This window comes from Molothrus aeneus, chromosome 3, assembly GCF_037042795.1.
Source record: "Molothrus aeneus isolate 106 chromosome 3, BPBGC_Maene_1.0, whole genome shotgun sequence".
NCBI lineage: Eukaryota > Metazoa > Chordata > Aves > Passeriformes > Icteridae > Molothrus > Molothrus aeneus.
Genome location: NC_089648.1, coordinates 55204507 through 55224927, shown reverse-complemented (window position 1 = coordinate 55224927; position 20421 = coordinate 55204507). Strand labels below are relative to the sequence as shown.

At 38.7% G+C, this 20421-nt stretch overlaps 1 protein-coding gene across 1 annotated transcript in view; it reads left to right on the top strand.

Moving 5' to 3' along the window:
- The window catches only part of MTHFD1L (methylenetetrahydrofolate dehydrogenase (NADP+ dependent) 1 like), a 146670-nt gene that overhangs the window by 36715 nt on the left and 89534 nt on the right, over positions 1 to 20421 (top strand). The window contains exons 15-19 of the mRNA XM_066546968.1: positions 107 to 181; positions 1525 to 1627; positions 4825 to 4901; positions 9092 to 9232; positions 15834 to 15902. Of these exons, the coding sequence (XP_066403065.1) occupies positions 107 to 181; positions 1525 to 1627; positions 4825 to 4901; positions 9092 to 9232; positions 15834 to 15902 (465 nt within the window). The remainder of the gene's footprint in view (positions 1 to 106; positions 182 to 1524; positions 1628 to 4824; positions 4902 to 9091; positions 9233 to 15833; positions 15903 to 20421) is intronic.

The following is a 20421-nucleotide window of genomic DNA, read 5'->3' as shown; positions in this document are numbered from 1 at the left end:
CAACTTATGTGGTTAGGAAGTTCTTACTGAAATTAGGTGGAATAAATTAAAAAAAGCATTAGCTTTTTATAACTTTTCCCTTCAACTTCTTGTGTGGTTTTTCTAGTCTTTGTATAACAGGCTGGTTCCAGTGGTTAATGGCGTGAGAGGATTTTCTGCTATTCAGCTTGCCCGCCTGAGAGTAAGTTGTGCATTCCGTCTCCCCTCTATTATGGTGCCTCTTCATGAAATGTATTCTCTTACACAACTTGTTTAAAATTACTTGATGTATGGGACTGAGTTTGTATAAACTCTCATAAATATATCAAGTCTAGACTCTTTTCTGAAAGCATCATCCTTGGAGTAATAGGATCTGGGTCTGATATTATTTTTATAACTAACATTTTTGCTATTCTTTTCTCCTGAAATAAACCAGTAATGTTTTTAAATGCTGTGTCTTTTCTGATGAAATATTAAAGTCAGAGTTTTTTAAATACTTTTCCAATTATGGTATAGGCACATTTGAAAGCTCACATTCTTTGGTTTTGCAATATTTTCTGATTTTGAAAGTCTAATATAGCATATACTTCTGGGGTTTTATTGATGTCAGTTTGACAGCGTTTTTCCTTCAAGGGATACATTTGTATGCTCAATGTATTTTTGCATCCCATCTTGCTTCCTGAATGCTTCCAGAAGAGCTTCCTGTGCAATTCATGTGTGTTCAACATGTCTGGATTTGAGAGTGCCATTCTGATAAAAACCTAGAGAGGAACACAGCCCACCAGTGTAGGAGAAAGAGAATATGAACCTCTCAGATATGACCCCTAAGGACAGCTCCAGTTCTTCTGTGGCCAGTTCCATGTCTGTTGTTGGCTTCTGAGCTCTGACTGACCGTGTTTCAGTCATGGGATGGCAATGGGCAGCTGCCACGTGCACACTTGGAATTGGGGGGTGGAAAGAAGGATAGAGGTAGTGACAGCTTCTGTTTTGGTGGGGGGTAAAAGAGTCCTCATAACATTTTCAGCTTTTGTGCTGCTCAGTTGAATGTCAGTCAACTAAAATGAGGCTGATACCTGCTTGACTCTAGGGCAGAGTCAGGCTCAGAGATTGTTCCATCGGAATTTTGGGATATTTTAAGTTTGTTCTTGTTTACGCTGTTACAGAAAACAGGTCAGGGAAAGAGGAGGAGTGTTTGCTTTATTCATGAAATACCAACTATCTCTACATTTGAAATGGATTTTTCTCTTCACATGAGCTGCAACTGAGTAAATAAACATTTGGCTTTATAACATTGAAATATATAAATCATAATTTCCAATATAATTGAATTATTTTGCTGTGAATTATTCTCAGTGTAATGATTCCTTATATCTAACAAGATGTCAGTTGTAAAGAAATCACTGTGGGATCAGGTTGCATTTTTCTTAAAACAGGATTACTAAGATTGAAACACCTCACTTACATATGTGGGGTTGATAAGCCAGAGCTACACCATTTGAAACAAATAAGCCATTTCATTGCATTTCTTGAACTTTTTGTGTGTAGAGGCTGGGAATAAATAAGACTGATCCTGAGACTTTAACAGAAGAGGAGATCAGCAAATTTGTGCGCCTTGGTATTGACCCATCCACCATAACATGGCAAAGAGGTATGTAGTCAGAAAGCCTCACTTTATCTTGGATTTCATCATAACTTATCTCCTAATTTGCTTAATTTCACCTGAATCGGAGCTGACAGCAAGAGTAACCAATTTGCAAGTGGGAAGTGTGGGTTCATAAAAAATGCAGGTGCAGCATGTTGCTTTAAACTTGGTCAAGTATCTGCAATAACTCAAGAGACTTTGCTAGAATTCTGAAATATAGGTTTCTTTGACAGTTTAAAGACATTCCCAGTCACTCTCACATTAGGTAATACCTCTCCAGACATGTGAAAGTATTTTTTCTGTGCATTTTTCAAATCTTAGCCATTCTTTTCTTAACTGTGTCTGTTATGGTTCTAGATTATTTGAATTTATCCTTCTTGATTTTGGTCCCTCATCCTCCCAAGCTCAGACGCCTGGGTAGCTCAAGAGACTTAATAGGCTTAAGGGATTATGTGTTTTTCTGATTTTTGAAGTCTCTTGAGTTGTTTGCTTCATTTGGAAAAAGAGATGAAAGATGTGGTGCTGTTGCTAAGCAAACTGATATCCACTCTGATACCTTTAGACAACTCCCCTCTGCTTTTTCCAGTTGTAGTGCTGGGTCAAATTTCAGTGTTTACCTCAATTTCTATACCTATCTTTTTCTTCTTTAGGGAAATAAACTCTGCATAAAGTTTTGAGATAAATACCACTGGATTTTATTTTCTTTCTTAGTTCTCAAACAATGAAGTTATCACTGTTAAATGGAATGTATTGTGGTGCTTAGAAAAAAGGGTGAATCTATTGAGAAGGGAGAGGTCTTGGCCATGCTTTGGTGTGCCCTTTGTGTGCATGTCATCCCAGGCTTGGGGTATTTTTCTCAAGACGGTTCTGGGGATGTGGCGTAAGATGTTTTTTATTAGTCACACAGTGTGTCTGGAAGAGACCTGTATTAGGATAAAGAAGTAATATAAATGTTTAGTGTAATATGACTCCTCTTTTTTATCAGCATGGGTTTGGGAGAAGGCAACATTGCTCAACAGCTGTTAACCTCAAGGGAGTTATTTAATTAATCTCAAACGATGTTAGTGAAATTTCTGTTCCACACAGCTCTATATGATGTACATACCTTAAACATTTTAGAAAAAAACCCCTGGATTTAGGAATGGTTTAGATAACTTGGAGAATGTTTTATTTAGGACTGTTTCTGCAGTCCATATGTCTATGAAGCTTGTTACATACCAGGAAATTTGTAAGGAAAAAGAGCTAAGCTATCACATCTTCTGAAAATTAATTTTAGTCAGGACCTGTTTCCATAGAAGTATCACAAACTTTCAGTTCATGGTCAGCTTACACTAACTTGAAAACATACAATATACTGAAAAGTGGGAAAGCTTCCCCCTTCTTTGTCTTTCCCTGATAGTCAGATTCTGTTTACATCTCTAGAGGATAAGGAAGTGGATACATTAAACCTAACACTTATTTGAACCTAAATCTTAGTGAAAGCTTTACTTTGGGTAAAGAAGAGGGAAGATTTGGAGAAGGAAAATTCGTTTTTATGGCAAAACCAGTTATTTCTTATTTTATTACTACTTAGTGCAGCTATTGGAAACTTGTTGGAGAGTGAGTGACCACAGTGAGAATTAGTCACAGTGACCACAGTAAGTTTATCTCAGTGACCAGGAGTTGCAGGAGCAGTTACAATTTCATGGTAAGGGTGTTTAGGTTACATGATTTCATGAGGAAGGTGCAGATAAAAAATCAGCTCACTGGCTGTCCAGGCTGGTGGGAAGGTAAGTTCCTGCCCTTAGGAGTGCCTGTGTAGACAGGGAAGACATTTAGGTCTGCTTAGGTGTGACACTGAGCTTCCAAGGAAGAGAAGGGAGAAGTCTGTGCAGGAGAAATCAGCTTGCCATATGGCTTCATTGTGCCATATGGTACCACAGCTTGGTGCAAGGCTACAGCTTCCATCTACCAGGCTCTGTTCTGCAATTCCTGCCAGCAGTGTAGTGTTTTAGAGTATGGCTGTGAATATATAGAAAGCAAAATGAGTTGGCCGAATCTGTGTTGCATCATCCCTTAAATGAGATTCCTGAAGAAATTAGGGGCCTAAAGACTGAGCAGAGGGAAAAAGATATGTGTGGTATTTACAACAGCCCCAAGGGAAATGCCCAGGAAGGGGGAAAGTGACTTAAATCTTGGTTTTCTCCCAGCTCACTCACAGCCCTGAACTGGGGTTTAATTAACATTCAAAGTCCCTCTTGTTCTTGGGTAATTATGTCATCTTTTTCTGTGAAGAGAGAACTTTTTTTAATTTCCAAAAGCAGCGGGAAAAGTGGAAGGAGCTCACCTTGAGTGCTGACAGCTTCTCTGGAGTCTCCACTTATAAATGAACAGGACTCAAATCTACCAGAAGATTGAGTTCATTGCCAGCTAGTACCTTGCACCCCTTGTTTTAGGTTTGGTGCAAACATAAGCATGTCTAGGACTACAGAGCCTAAGAAAAAGACAGTATATTTTTTCATTCTGTAGGAAATGACATGTCCTCTTGTCATATCACTACATGCCCTTGTAAAAAGTCCCTCTTTGGACCCTTTAGGTACTGGGAGATGCTATAATGTCTCCCAAGAGCCTTCTTTTCCCTAGGCTGAACAGCCCCAACTCTCTCAGCCTGTCTTCATAACAGGTGCTCCAGCCCTCTGATCATCCTCATGCTGTGCAGCTGAGTATGGAGTTAGTTAGTTACTGTGATGTGTGTGGAAGATACTTGTCTGGAAGAACCAATCTGACAGCATGATCATCCTTCAAAATAGGAACTGACCAAATCTGACCAACATCATGCAGTCTTAAAGTCAGTTCTTAACAAATCAGCAATGAAGCAGGCAATTTGAAGTAGATCTGGTGCTTTGTATCTACTAAGACTGATTTTTCTCATGTAGGTAAAATGCTAAATAGTATGTTAGAATACTAAGAATCTGTTAGCTTCAAATGCTGTTCAAATAAACTGTATTTGAGTTGTTTCAACCTGTCATGAAATGGTATCAACTAGAAGGGAGCAACCAAGTCAGTGCCAGTGCTGATGTGCAGAAGTGTGGCCATCTGGTTATGCTGTTGGAGCAGTTGAATCTCATATGTGTTGAATCTCAAAGAATACAGGTACGCCTGGAAAAACCCTTGTTCCTGAGGCCTTGTTAACATGTTTTGCTTTTGCCATTCCCTTATTTCAGTGGTGGATACAAATGACAGATTCCTGCGCAGAATAACAGTTGGGCAGGCAAACACGGAGAAGGGATTTGTCCGTCAGGTATGTAAAGGCATTAATAAATCACATTCTGGACAGACTTTGCATTAGAGGCTGAGGGTTTCTGTAGTTCTTTCAGCATACTTTGAATTGCAATAATGATGTCTGTTGCTGTTGTATGGTCATCTTGCAGTGAAACTGATCGTGTTAATGAGTAAGTGAATCTGAATTTTCAGAAGCAGAAATCAATGCATATTCTACAATGTGTCGAAAGCACTTTAAAAACTGCATGTGTCGGGGGTTTAACATTGTCCTATGACAAGATGCCTTTATGCCCTCATAAAGTTAATTTGTATGACTTTTAATTTCTTTTTTAAATCTCTGTAACAATTTATGTAGGACATACATAATTCAAATTACATTTATATTTCATTTTAAAAATTATTTTAAAATAAGCTTTTTATTCAGAGTTCTCATTTGCCTGTCATGCATCTTGGCTTTGGAAGCTGAGCTGTAAGAACTTTGAGCATGTGCTTGCTTTTGCTGTGTGGGCTTGAAGGGATAGTTCAGCAAATGAGTATGTGCATACTTTTCAGTGGTGTAAAAAGCTAACCTGCATTACTAGGTTGAGTAATGGGGATTATGGAAGTTTGTTAAAGAACTTACTGATAAATTGAAATCCAGACTTTTCCAACACCACCTGAACAAGTGTTCCTGGTGTAATGTAGGTAAATGAATTTCTGGAACAGCCCAGCATGGAACAGCAGCCTCAGGAGGAGTAAATTCATTGTGCTGATGTGGTGTGGCTCTTAATTTGATGAAGATCCTGTAATTTAACATTTTGGATCATGAAATTCATGAGGTTCTGACTATTTTGATGTGAACAGCTCTTGTGGTAGAGATAAGGCTTTCACATTTTTGGAAGTTCTAGCCTTAATTTTTCTTTACAATTTCTTCAACATTTTCTTTTACGTATGCCTAAATAAAGAGACCAAAACATAGTGCTGTGTTTTTTGCAGCAGGTAAAGCAAAGCCAAATTGGAGAGAAGAACTTCAAAGAGAAATCATAAAATCCTTGAGCAGTTTGGGTTGGAAGGGATCTGAAAGATCATCCAGTTCCAGCAATTCTGCCCTAAACAGGGACGCCTTCCACTAGAAACTCTCACTTACTTTGGGTTTGAATGCACAAATAGATTTTTTTTCTGTCTGCAGCTCACAGGAAATTCAATATTAGCTAATAGTCATTTCTGATAAAGGGCTGGGACTACAAAACATTATGTTTGGTGTGAGTTCCTTTAACACTTGAGACCTTTTCATACTTTTAGATTTGTTTCAGTGACTCAATATGATTATTAGTCTTAAGCTGGGTTCTGCCAGCCTTATTGTGTTTTACCACTGTAATTGTACTACTGAGTTAAATGTGACTTATTTTATTATAGAGTAGTACTCGACAATATTGCTGTCAAACATTGCTTCTGTACTTTTTCAGGTAAAATTAATGCTTTCAGTTTTGAGATGTTGGACTGATGCATATCCATTCACATTTTAATATGGACTTAGTGACTCAAGAAATAGAGTTAGCAGTTAGGAAAACTCATTTCAGAGCCTACCTAGAGATCCAGAGAAAACAGGGCTTCATGGTTAACAGATGCATTTTATAAATATTTGGAGTGATGTTCTAGCACTCTTAAAATCAATGACACCTGTGTAAAATGGCAGAGCACAGCAGGCACAAAAGTCTGCATTTTAATGAACAGGGATGCTGTGGTTTCTGAAGAGTATTACATGACTCATGCCCTTCATCCTGCAATTGAATCCATGTGGGTGGATCCTTTCATCAATAAAAAACTGACTTTGCAGCTAAGACTTCTGTCAGCACTTCATAGGTGTATAAAGGTTATTTAGAGTTAAAATAGCACCTGCTACTACAGTCTTTTGTGCCTGTTTCTTCAATTAAATTTTATGTCACTCTTTCAGCATCTACCTGAAATGTTTTTCCTGTCCTTTTGGTTTTATAAAGAAACAATAATAAATACTTTTTTGGGGTCCTCCAATAAACTTTCTGGTAAATCAGAAGTATTTCACCATATGGGTTGGACATAGGTTTCTCAGGCTTATTTCTTGTATTACATATGCTGCAATGACTTACTGAGGACATTCTCAAATTCAGAAAAGATAGTGGAATCCATGTCATCACAGTTCTAACAAAGTTCATTGCATTTAGAACTGCTTCCAAAGAATGCAGAAAATCTGGTTTGTGATTTCACCATTTCACTTGAATCACTATGCTGAAAATCTCAGTTACAGAACTATTTTTCTTTTCCGTGGTATGTAGGACTCTCTCCCTATGTCCACAGCAGAAGAGTGCTCAGGTGTCTTCAGATGTTTTGACTAAACAAGTGGGTACCTAGAGGTCAGTCTGAATAGGGCTGCTCTGGGCTGTAGCTGTCAAAAACTAAAAGCAGGAACATGGATTTAAAAAGGGCAGAAGCTCTTAAAGTACTAGGCAAATGCACAAGAGTGGTAGGGGGTATGTTCTATGTAGATGCTTCTTAAAAACAGACAAAGCTCTCAATTTGAACAGATTCCTTTGGTATTAGTATGGGATACATCTGCCAGAGGTCTGATAGAAGCAGTCCAGGGCTTTTTTCTTACATAGATAGCAGTAGGATGTCAATTACTAAACTTTATGTAGTCCTTAATTGCTGGAGATGGAGAGATTACCAAAGAAATTGCAGTTCTTGATCACTGCCAACACTACATTCCTATCACATAATGCATTAGTGGCTTTTCTGTTCTTCTCTGTTTATGTTCTGACAGCATGTGGCCTGAGCTTTACTAATAGTGCATAAGTACAAGTACTACTAATCTATACTCTTCAAGAAAAGTAAAAACTATTGCTTATGTTGTGCTGAAATGCTGCACAGTATGGGTGTGTTTCTACAAGAGCAATAGAACTGATGCCACATATAATTCTTTGTGCTTTTTGGCTTACATATTTGTTCATGTAATTAAAAAAAAAAAAGCAGAGATATATTTTATGTTTTCATAGGTCAAGCACAAGACTTAACAGCATAGACTCTAAATTTTGAGCTTAAGTAGAAAAAGAATGATCAAATGTAACAAGAATGTTTTTGAAAGCAGAATAAAAACCTGTTGGAGATCCTTACAGAAAAAAAATAATTAAAAAACCCTCCACAATGCAGTGTTCCTTTGCTCAGGCCAGTAAAGCTCAAAAGACATCTGATGATTTCCTGTTTCTGCCACAAAAAGAAAATTCTTGATCCTTCAGGGAGCTTCTCTAAGGATAATGTGAGCCAAGGGGCTAAACAGTCTGCAACACTGGTCCTCAAATAAATGTAGTGTAGAATATTAACCAGGGAATATAAAGTGTTTGAAGTTCACAGAATCATGCAACATCTTGAGTTAAAAGGGATACATCAAAGTCAGACTTGGCCCTGTGCAGGACCATCCCCAAGAGTCACACCTTATGCCTGAGAGCATTGTCCAAATTCTTCTTGAAGTCTGTCAGGCTTGAGTCTGTGATCACTTCCCTGGGACTCTCTGCACAACCACCCTCTGGGTGAAGAACCTTTTTCTAATATCCAGTCTAAACTTCCCCTGGCACAACTTCAGGCCATTTTCTTCGGTCCTGTCAGGAGAAAAGAGATCAGTGCCTGCCCCTCCTCTTCCTCTCATGAGGAAACTGTGACTGCGATGAGGTCTCCCCTTGGTCTCCTCTTCTCCAGGCTAAGTGACCTCAGCTGCTCCTCATATGGTATCCCCTCAGGGTCTCTCACCATTTTTCTAGACCTCCTTTGGATGCTTTCCCATATTTTTTATGTCTTTCTTGTATCAGGGCACCAGAACTGCCCCCAGCTCTGGAGGTGAGGCTGCCCCAGCTCAGAGCAGAGCAGGACAATCCCTCCCTTGCCTGGCTGGCCATGCTGTGCCTGATGCCCCCAGGACAGGGCTGGCCCTCCTGGCTGCCAGGGCACTGCTGGCTCATGTTCAACTTGCCACTACCGGGACCCCCAGGTGCCTTTTTGCAGCTCTTCCTTCCCACAGCTCATTGCCCAGTCTGTATGTAAAGTTACTCTACGTTAAGTAATCTCAAAAGCTGTAAGTTACCATTTAGAACTTGTTTGAATGTCAGTGTGAAATTTATCTTTCCCGAGTTTATTCCTGATGATCCCCTGTGAGTATTTCAGCTGACTTTGATTTGGTTCATGATTCTCATTTCTACTTTACAGGCTCAGTTTGATATTGCTGTTGCAAGTGAGATTATGGCCATCCTGGCACTTACCACCAGCCTTCAAGATATGAAAGAAAGACTGGGGAGAATGGTGGTGGCTAATGACAAGAAAGGACAACCAGTAACAGCAGAGGATTTGGTATGTTCAGTGCTGTAGAGACCTGTGAATAACCTCAGACATGTTTGTTTTGCCTCTTGAAGCATTAAAAAGGCAGGTACATGCCAAAGATTTTGCTTTGAACAGCACAGTCAGATATCAAAGTAAGATCATCTTCTGGGCCAAAACCTGCTTGAGAATGAGAACAAGATGTAGAACTCATTTCTTCAACTCTGGTAACATCTGGCTCAGAAAGCCTCTGGTCTCCATAACCTACTTGGATCATTTTCTGCAATTCTTAAGGCAAACAATTCAGTGCTGGAGGGAGTCAAAGTGTGGGCTCTTATTTGAGAGAGCTGGTAATGTTTGCTACTGTGCTTTTAGAGTCTGCTCAGATGTTGCAGTGATAGTTACCACATGAATGCCTGTACCACTGAATCAGAATGGAAACAAGCTGTTCTTAATTCAAAGGTTGCTGGTAGTGCTTGGGACAGGTTTATCTGTCATTAGATATTTATTTTTTTCTTTACCTTCACTAGTTGCTGTTTCCTCATTCCCTATTTCAGCTTCTGAAAAAAAGCAGTATGTTTTTTCTTTAAATCACATTCTATCCCTTGTATCTGGGCCGTGAGTCATTGAACAGTGGTTGGAAGGTCACGTGAGGTTGTGTGTGGCAGGTTCTAGTGCAGCCAGAAGCTACCAGCTGATGTTTGTCATCAGCTGCATGCCAGGAACAGTCTGATGCCAGCCCATCTCTGATGGCTGCCTGTATCATGCAGGCTCTGTATGTTTTCTCCTGTTTCTCCCTGTTTTGTGAACATCTGCTCAAATTTACTGAGTAATGAATGAGTAAAGCAATGAGTATCCTGCCCTGTCAGCAAAGATAGCAAATCTGCAAGTCAGGAGCACCTTCACAGCCTTAGTGGATTCCAGTTTAATAAAGAAATGAAAACGTGATATCTAGAGTGCCTGGATTTAAGAGTGAAATTAAGATAAGGTTAAAAATTTCAACTTCAGTCGTCATTAAAATTCAAAGTAAATAATCTATTCCCAATTATGCAGGAGACATGAAGAACTGGATTTAATATTCTAGCTGTTGAAGTTTTGCTTTTGCTTTTCAATTGTATAACTTTGTCTGGGCCAAGTGGGGAAGGAATGGGGAATAAGTTACATTATAAAGCATATGCAAATACTTTAAAATTATTTAGTGTTAGAATTAAAACTGCATTTGTAGTATGCGATTTTAATTTTGACACTTCTTTTGTATGAAGGTACTTTTATTTATTAGCACTGAAAAATATTTGACCTACTAACACTTAATGCTAATCAGCTTGATGAATGAAAGAAATGGCTTTTCCACTGGGGCAAAAGAATTTTAGAACTTTTCCACCGTGTCCCTAAAATGAAAGTAGTTCTCAGCAAAATGTCTATTACTAATTCAGTTTTCTTTGGCTTTTTTTAAAACAAACTTCCTATGCTTAGTGTCTCAATCATTTGATAGTTTTTCTTGTACTGAACATATGTTTTTAGTTGTTCTTTAAAGCAGTGTTTTGTATTATAAAAAAAAAACAAAAAAACCTGCCCAGAAAGAAAAAGTCATCAGAGTCTGAAGGACATGTGTTATGAGCATCTGCAGCTATGCTGCTGCATTCTTTTCCTTCTGGAGGTTTTCCATACCATGCACAGGGAAGACTTGGGTGCATGTCATGATTGAGAAGTGCAGGAACTCCTACCTCTTTTGTTGTGCAGTGTGTTAAAAAGAGTATGAGAACTATGGGAATAAGAGGAATATGATTTCATGGTTAAGGATGTAAAGCATCTCTTTGGAGAGCTCTATTCCTCTGTTCTTAGCAAAACATTCATGAGGTGCTCTGTCCACACAAACTGATTATTGCAGTACATAAGGAGTTAGGCGTTCCTCAGTCTGGTTTAATACTAGGGAGCTTAACAACTGAAATTTATGGAAAGAGTGAAACTCCATCAAGCACTTTGAACCAGGAGAAATTATTTTCTGTTGTCTCAGGTTGAGCATCCAAAATTGGTGAATATTTTTGAGCTTGATTCTTGTGTGTGCAGGTTTCTCTTTTGAAAAACAGGAACAATTGTTTATTTCTGAAGACTTACTAATGTTGCTGAAGAAGTCAGATGCTGTGGTATTGGGATTAAAAAATGTCAAAAGAAATTAGCAGTGGGGTCTCTATGATTTCTGTACCAAATTAAATAATGCTTACTTTGTACAGGGGGAGAGATCTTATGAAAAACCATACTACACTGGTGAAAGTCTACTGTATAAAGTTGAATCCTCTGGAAACAACAGCAGGAGAAGTATAATCAAAAACCATAACAAGTCATAATTCATATGCATGAAGAAGATAAATTTCTGTTCTTTCTTGCTAGCATTTTCATGTAGCAAGAAACAATGAAATTGTTTCTTCTTCTTCTGTGGAAAGAAACCTTTGCTGGTTTCTTCCCACAGGTGGTCAGTCTTGTTTGAGTAGCTTGCAACTAAACCTACCATTTCTAGACTTTAAATGCAGTCTCTACTCTTCCCCTGCAGCTTGTGCTGCCTCTGTTGATATAATCCAAGGATTATTTCTTGGGAAAATTTTCACACACATCAAGAGGTTTGATGTGAAGCAATTTTGCTCCTGAATTTCCGTCCTCCTTTCAGGTCAGGGTCAGTGAAGAGATAAAGCTCTACAGTTCAGTAAGGGAAGATTTCAAGACAGCTGAACAAAGGGAGAGCACTGTACAAGATGCTAGAATGCTCTCAATCCAGGTTCAATAATTTTGACTTCTATTTTTGTAAAACAAAATCAAGTTCAAAAGCTTGAATCTATCATCGTCCATTGACATGGAACATTTTAGCCCAAAGAACTGCAATTGCATATAGTTCTAAGAAACTTAAAAGGCGCTTTTATAATGAGAAATACCACACAGCCTGAATAACGGGTCACTTCTACCTATCTTAAAAAAAAAAATCTGGGGTTCATGTTTATGTCCTACACAGATTGAATTTATGCAAGTTTAAATATTTGACAGTAGTCTTTAGTTTTTTGAAATCCATGTGAACCAAAACCTCTAAAGCTTTCTCTGTGATTTGTTTCCAGATGTACACACAAAATACTTCACAAAAATACAATTGCTCTTAATTTTGACTTTATATGCAATATATTTATCATAATACAATAGTAAAACCTAACATACACACTGGCAGATATAAACCATATGCGGAGACAGGCTAGGAATAATAGAAAAAAGATAAATTGAATATTTCATGAATTGAGAAGACTCTTTCCACAAGAGTAATGGATTAAATGTCTATCCTCTGTAATGGAATATGTTGAACTCTTTGCCAAAATGTGGTGCTCATTGTACAGTATTTTGAAGACTTAATTGCTTTTTGGCTTTTACAGCGAGGTAGAATTCTGATGGACACATACCATATTTTTATGTGAAGCTAAATCAGAATATATGCTCAAGATCAGTATTTCAGCAGATATGAAAAATATTAAATAAATATGTCACTATTTTTTTTTAAATAAGACTTCGTCTCAGCTTACTTGCTGTGCCATACTGTTCGCTTTCAGTAGTTCTGGAACCAAAAGAAAAAAATAAATAGCTTCATATTTGCTTATGTAAATGATCTGTCAGCTAGTGAGATTTTGTTCTCTGGCTCGTCAGAAACATTGTGTACAGTGTTCACTTCAAACAAAAGGAGTTGCAGCTCTTCGCACATTATGGTTTAAGGTTTAGTTTGGTTATAGGACTGAAATTACAGAAAGTATTATTATTTTGTTAGAGACTATAGTTTCAATTGAAGGGAAGTTGCAAGTACTTCATTATTTTCCTTTTAAAGAAAAGGGTTTTTCTCTGCCCTTCAGTCTGTGTAGCCTTTATTCATTTCATAGTAGTTACTTTCAATCACTTTCCTTGTCATCTGGTGTTGGCTTTCATTTCCAGTCTTGATAGACTTCAGAGATTGCTCCACTGGAAGTTGCTTTGAAAGTATTTTGGATTTTCATCTAAGTTTGCCTTTCCTGTGTCGTGTATAATTTATTTTATGCTCTGTGATCTGTGCTGTCCTGGGGAGCATACCTGCCCTGATGGCTGCTGGATAGATGGAAGGAGCATTATTTTCAGGAATACCTGTGATCAATTCCAGGAAGGAACCCAGAAAAGTTGAACATCTGTATACAATTGATTCAGAGCCCTACTTCTTTCCTCTGACAGTGAGTTAGTGGAAATCTAATGATCTTTGGGCTTTCACAAGCTTAATTGGTGTGCAAGTGTCAAAGCCCCTAATTCTTTTATAAGAAGTTTACCTGTTCTGAATTGGAAATAGGAACTTGATTCCTTAAACAGCTTTGTGAATCAGATCCAGGATTTGGAGTGAGCTGTAGGAATTGTATATTAGATACTTGGAGGATTGAGTATACAGAGAAATGAAAACTTCATTCTCAGTTGTGTCAGGTATGAAAACCTAAAAAAAGTTTGTTTAGCTTTTAAGGAATGCTATTGACACCAAACCTGGTTAAGAACCATGGGAGGCACAAGATATGCCTATTGGACTATTTGCATCTTTTTTCTTTGCTTTCAGCTTCAGATAAAATGAATTGTTGTGTCCAGAAGGTGTGTCTAGAATTTCTGAAATAATGCATAAGTAATATCTCCCAAAAAGTTCAAATGCAGAGGAAGTGGTTTTTTACTTCACTGTTTTTATCAGATTGGTGAAGACATCAGAAAACAAAGGAGACAGGATTTGAGCAGGTGAGGAGGCTGGGGGAGAAGTGTCCTGATTTTATTTTTCACTACTTCTTCCCCCAAGTCTTCTTTCCAGTAGGGCTGATCCGTGGCTGCTCAGGTAGTTATTCCTGCTGTTGACCACTTGAAAGACCAGATGTAAAGTTTTGGATCTGGCTTTTTTTTTCCCTCTAGAAATGAGAGTATTTGGGTCTATAAACAACATAGCCCCAGGCTGTTTTTATGGAGGTGGTGGTGTCTCACCATTTTGAAAGAGCTGGAGTGCTTATGTTTCCTTGCATTTTAATCCTAGCTTCTAAAATCTACATCTTAAGAAGCAGCAATCTAATTCAGAAGATGAAAAACCATGCTGTTTTCCTATCAGCTTCTCATATCTTTGTGGATCCATTGGGTTTTGTAAAAAGTAGGAGATGCAGAGTGCAAAGAAAAATCTTTTCCTTCCCTCTCTCTGCTTCACAGCCCTCCAAGGAAACACTTGCACTACTACTGATCTATGCATCAGTAGAAGCCAGTTTTACTGTTTTGGTTTCAATTCAGTTTTATCTGAGGCCAAATATTCTGTGTCTTTTTCCTCTAAAGTCTGTGCTCAGAAGTGATGCTCAGAAAGGGGAAAATTGTATTTTATAAAATATTGCACTTAGTCATCACATACTTTTATGTCTTATCTGTTGCCGTCAAAATTCTCATGCAGATTTCTCAAATTTGGGGTTAGTTCACAAAAGCTGTGTTGGGAATTATAAAGGCACTGTTTCTATTGCTTTTCTTTATTTGAATATTATTGCTCATCTCTTTATAGGCAACTTGGATATTGTACCCATGTTTTTTAATCTTCAGTTTAAACAATTTACAGCAGCTAGGATTTTTGTTTGGTTTTCATGTTTCTTTTCAATGCAAAAATATATTCTTCTTTTTTGCAAGTGTAAAAAAGAAGAATATATTTTTTCTTCTTCTCTGGCAAGTGTATGAGCCACCTTTTATAACATTTCTGTGGTTTTTTTGAAGCATGATCTAGTTCTTTCAAAACGAAAACCATCATCTCAAAATCAAAGTAATACAAGAATAAATTTGAACATATGCTGTTGGTTTCTAGATATCACTCTTCATAAAATCTGATAGTGATGTGCACACTCTGTAGCCTTTTCTTTTTTTCCCTAGAATAAGCATTGAAATTTGGTGTAGAGGTTGTTATGACTTTTATTTATTTTAAGGTTTGTAAGGTCACTCAGTGTGAAATTTATACTTCAACAGAAATTTTAGGGAGGAGTAAAGTTTTTTGCAACCAAAATTCAGGAGTTTGCTCAACTCCTTTTGTAATCTCATCATCACAGTAAGGCACCTCTAACTTTTAACCTTGTGATGTATTTCTTATCTGCCCCTAGTAAACTCTGTGGCTGCTTTCATCCTGTATCTGTTATGTATATATTTGTACAAGTCTTGAAAAATACTCTTTCTGGTTGTTGCTAGCTATTGATTTATTCTGTAGATTATGTCATGAAAGAAATACATCTGTCATTTCTTTAGGTAGTTTTAGCAAGCTCTTGCCTTCTTGCTTTCTCAGGTCTCAGTGGCCTTTGGCACTTCATCTTTTGTTACCTTGAACATCCTCATGCTGATCACTTAATTCTATTTCTGATCTTTCCACAAAATAGGACAAAGAAGTTGCCTGTTGCCTTTTAAGTGTATTCAGAATAAAATAATTTTTGTTTTAGACACACTGTAAATACAGAATTTTAGAAGTCTTGAGGTAATATTTAAATAAATTCTTTATGCATCACTGCAACACTGCTTTGAACTGTAAGGATTTTTAAACTATAAATATAACTTGGAAATGTTGCACCTTAGAATTGACTTCCTTAAAATGTGGACTCTTGTCTTTTAGGGAGTAACTGGTGCTTTGGCAGTTTTGATGAAAGATGCAATTAAACCCACACTAATGCAGACATTAGAGGTAAGTATGGCTCATGATGCCTGCCCTTCTCCAACTTTCAAATTCCATACTGTGCTGATCATGCTTCTCTTCAGCAGCTGTGCTTGACTTTCAACATTCAAACCAGGGTCTGATCCATAAAGGCATTCTAGCAAACATTCATTTCTTTATGTTAACTGTTCAACTCTACCCGTATTTATATATTTTTGTTGTGCTTTTCCTTTTTTGAGATCTGGCTATAGTCATAATTTTACCTAGTGTTGCAAACAAGCTGCAGTGCATTGTTGAGCTGCTTCTGAGCACAATGGGAGGGAGGTTCATCTTCTAAGTCACAGATTTACTATTTCCCACCTTGTTCTCCTGGGGAAGTGTCCTTTTTGTGTATTTCTTTGTATGTTCTCATGACAATTCCCACAGCCCAGCATTTTGTGTGGAGAAAAGGTGCTTTGCTGTGGCCGTTCTAATCTGTATTACAGTTTGTGCCATTCAAAGTCACAGGAGGGTCCTTTCAGCTGTTTATGCATTTTCAAAAGATGGCTCCCAGCCACCCTATCTTGCCACAGTGCCTTCATGGACTAAATGAAGCTTTCATGGGCTCTGAGAGGAATGTTTTACACCTACCCTAGTGAGCTTTCTTCCATGAGTTTAAAGAATGTAGAATTAGTGGAAGCTAACTTCGTGCCTGGGCAGTCTGGTATTGATGTTTTGGTGGGAAACTGATGAGCAACATTCAAGGGGAGAAGGAGAAAGAAAAATGAGAAAATAATGAAGCATCTTTGAAAAAAATGCACTTGGAGAAAAAGCAGTGTCTATCTTTTTTTCATTTGACCGTCAAAATTACATAGCTGGAGTATTTCACTATGATTCTTGATATGATGAAAAGTTGAAGAATGCAGAAAGATACCAGTGCAATCACTAGTTGACAAAAATGTCTCATTTTCTACAGCATGTTGAAGTGATAACTTTTTGCTTTTGAGTTTGGACGGGAACAACTTCCTAGTCTCGGGGAATATTAGGAAAACAGAATTTAAGTCTATGTTATTTTATTATAGCCATCTTAATTATTTTCTCCTGCAAAGGAAACCTGTTCTTTCATGTGGCTGTCTGAAGAATGTATGTATATGTGTGATAATTTTAATATAACATCCAATAGCAGAAACTGGAGGTCAGATAGCATTGAGAATGTCATGGCCAAAGCTCAGTATTATAATCACCACTCAGATAACATTGTGTGTGTTAAGCACCAGTGACAAGGTAGCTTTGATTCTGACTGTTTAGTCACTCTATTTGCACTTTGCATATCTGTTGGTTTTGTTGCAGTGTTCTGAAAGACAATTATAAATGTCAGGAGAGATTCTTTTGATCGATAGGCATTTGGTTCTGGGACATGCATGCATTTATTTTTTCCCTGCGTTTCTTTATATTCACATTTCTATGCAATAAAATTCCTGCCTTTTATGTGGTATTCTTTTCTAGTCTAATCTATGCTATGGCTGAAACATCTGCCACCATTCATCAAACACTGTTGCTTGTTAGCAGGGTCCTGACCACATTACCCAAAGATTCATTTTGCCCCTATATTCTTCTCACAAAGTTATTTTTAAAACAGCAGACCAAAGCAGCTCAGAAGACTGCTTCATGCTCCATTCCTCCACTTTGAGTCTTAAAGATGAATTTTTGTCACCCTTTGGATACTTGCTGGCTTCCAGGCTAATATGAGTCACCTATCCAAGTAACGGAGATCCCTAGTTTATCTAAATATTTTCCAAGATAGTGCTGTGCTTTGGCTGACGTCCTTTTGGGCTGTGTCGTTGCTCTCATGTAGAATCACAGAGCCTGCTGAGTTAGAAGTGACCCCCAAGGATCACCAAGCCCAGCTCCTTGCCCTGCACAGCACCAACCCCAAGAACCATGCCATGAGCCTGAGACAAACACTTCTAGAGCTCTATCAGGCTGGTGCTGTGACCACTTCCCTGGGAAGCCTGTTCCAGTGCCCAGCCACCCTCTGGGTGAGGAACCTTTTCCTAGTATTCAACATAAACCTCCCCTGACTCAGCTTCAGGCCCTATCACTGGTCACCACAGAAAAGAGATCGGTGTCTGCCCTTCCTCTTCCCCTCACAAGCAAGTTGTAACTGCAGTGAGGTCTCCCCTCAGTCTCCTCCAGGCTGAACAGACCAAGTGACCTCAGCCACTCCTCAAATTACTTCCCCTCAAGGCCCTTCATCATCTTCATGGCCCTCCTTTGGACACTCTCTAACAGCTCAATGTCTTTTTTTACATTTTGGCACCCAAAACTGCCTCCAGCACTGGAGGTGAGGCTGCTACAGCTCAGAGCAGAGCAGGACAATCCCCTCCCTTGCCTGGCTGGCCATGCTGTGCCTGATGCCCCCCAGGACACCCTTCACCTTCCTAGAGATGCAGTGGCCCACTCTACTACTGCCTGTGATGTTGCTGCTCTTGAGCTCTCTTCATTATTTTTAATTCTTCATCTGAATAACTGTAAGAGGTGCTACTTTTAATAGCTTCAGTTTAAAAAAGAAAAAGGAGGGGAACAAGGAGGATGTTGTGCCCCACACACTTGAATGTACTCCAGTGCTCCACTTGTGAGTTTAGAGCCCTCTAGCATGACAGATTTTAAGCCAAACTTATCCTAGTATACCCTGGGGTGGTAGATGTAGTAGTATTTCTTCTGCTATAGATAATGCCATCTTTCTGATGAATATGTGAATTGCAAATCAGAAATGAGGATAATGGAAGCCTACATTACACTTGAAATAAACCTAATAAGTAGCATCCAAAAGTTAGCATCTTAAGTTTCCAAAGGGGTTACCAGTAGTAATTGGGCAACATAATCCTAATCCCTTTAGGGAGAACGAGTTCTTCATAAAAGTGTAAGGACCTTTAGCAACAGCACCATGATTTGACAACTGCAAAATTAGAAATAATCCTACAGCACATAGGTGGTAAAAAACAGAATAATATGATTACAGAGAACACAAATACAGCTCAGAATGTGCCATGGATGTGTCTGGCAATTAGGCACAAAACTGTTCACCAAAGCAGATCTTCCAGATCACTTTGGGGGATGGCAAAAAGACTGCTGGATGAGGGAGAGCAGGAGTTCTGGATGACAACTGACAATCAACTGACAGTTGATTTGACGTAATTTGTAAGTCATAGTGGCTGTGGGTAGCAGTGACTGGAAGGAGCCATTGCAGAGAGAGTAGCCAGATAGAAGTAGCCAGTGCAGCTGCACCCCTCTGTGGTCTGGCCACAAGCCTGTGGATGGGAATTGTGTTAAGCCTTGGAAGTCTGGGGAGTTGCTTCTAAGGGCCTGTGAAAAGGGAGAACAACATGCTCAGTAGATTTGCACCAACTTCATATGGATGTCTGCATGCACTGGAGAAGGGGCTTAGAAGGTCATAAATCAAAAATTACCAAAAGTCAGTCCTGCGTGGAACTGAACTGGCAACTTATGTCAGTGCTTTTTTTCATATGTGAATTGATGTGTGGTTTAATTTGCTGGTTTTTAAAGAGGTTTCGTGGTGGGTTGCTTTCTGTCACAGTCCTGCTACTCTGACACCAGAAATTCTGCCTGGAAGTGTTAGTGATTGACAGTGTTTTATATGCAGGAATGACAGTAAAAATCTGAAAATGGGAGACATGGAGCACTCCATCTACAATAACCACAGACTTTGGTGGAGCTTACTTATATCCAGTGCTGTAGAATTGAGATTACTTTGTTTGGAATGTACATAATGATTTCATAGTGTTTATCTATGTTCCTCATGACAGATTTGTTCTCTTGTCGACTGATCCCTTAATGTTCAGCCTTTATTTATACCACGCGTAACAGAGCAGCTGCTCTATGGGAGAGCCCTTTGTAGTTGCAGGCTGGCTGCTCTGGGGTGGTTTGTTGTGTTACTTTTGAAGTGCCACTCATAGTAAAGATGAGAGAAGAATGGTAATAAGTATTATAAACATCCTGCTAGCGGCCAGATAACTTCAGATATTTATTGACATTCACGGTTTATTTTCTTTTACTGAAACTTGGACAATAATATTTTCTGTACTGAAAGCAGTCAGCAGAATGCATCCCTGTGCCACTGTTGGGTTCTCCATATAGTTTGTTAAGAGTGTAGCAGAAATAAGTGGGACAGATGGACTGGCACAGTCACTAAAGCTGGCCTGAGAAGACATTGTTGTCCCTGTTCCATGGTGTGCCTGAGGCTCCCAAGGTCCTGCTGGAGTTCACTCTCTTCAGTACCTAGACTGTACTTTTCTTCCAGGATTGCTCTTGTAAGAAAACATTCCAACTGCTCTTCCTTTCCTTCTGGTGGATTTCAGAGCTCCAGGGGAGCATCCGTCTATGCCAGTGATTTAGTAGTATGTTTGGATTTCAAGTTAGTCATGGGAGTCTCTTGACTTTCAATATTCTGGATTTTGGATCCTGCAGTCCACATTCCCTTTCTATCCATGTTGTGTGGATGAGCTCTTGGAAGCACAGTAGCACATGGAATGTGGGAGGAGACCCTTCT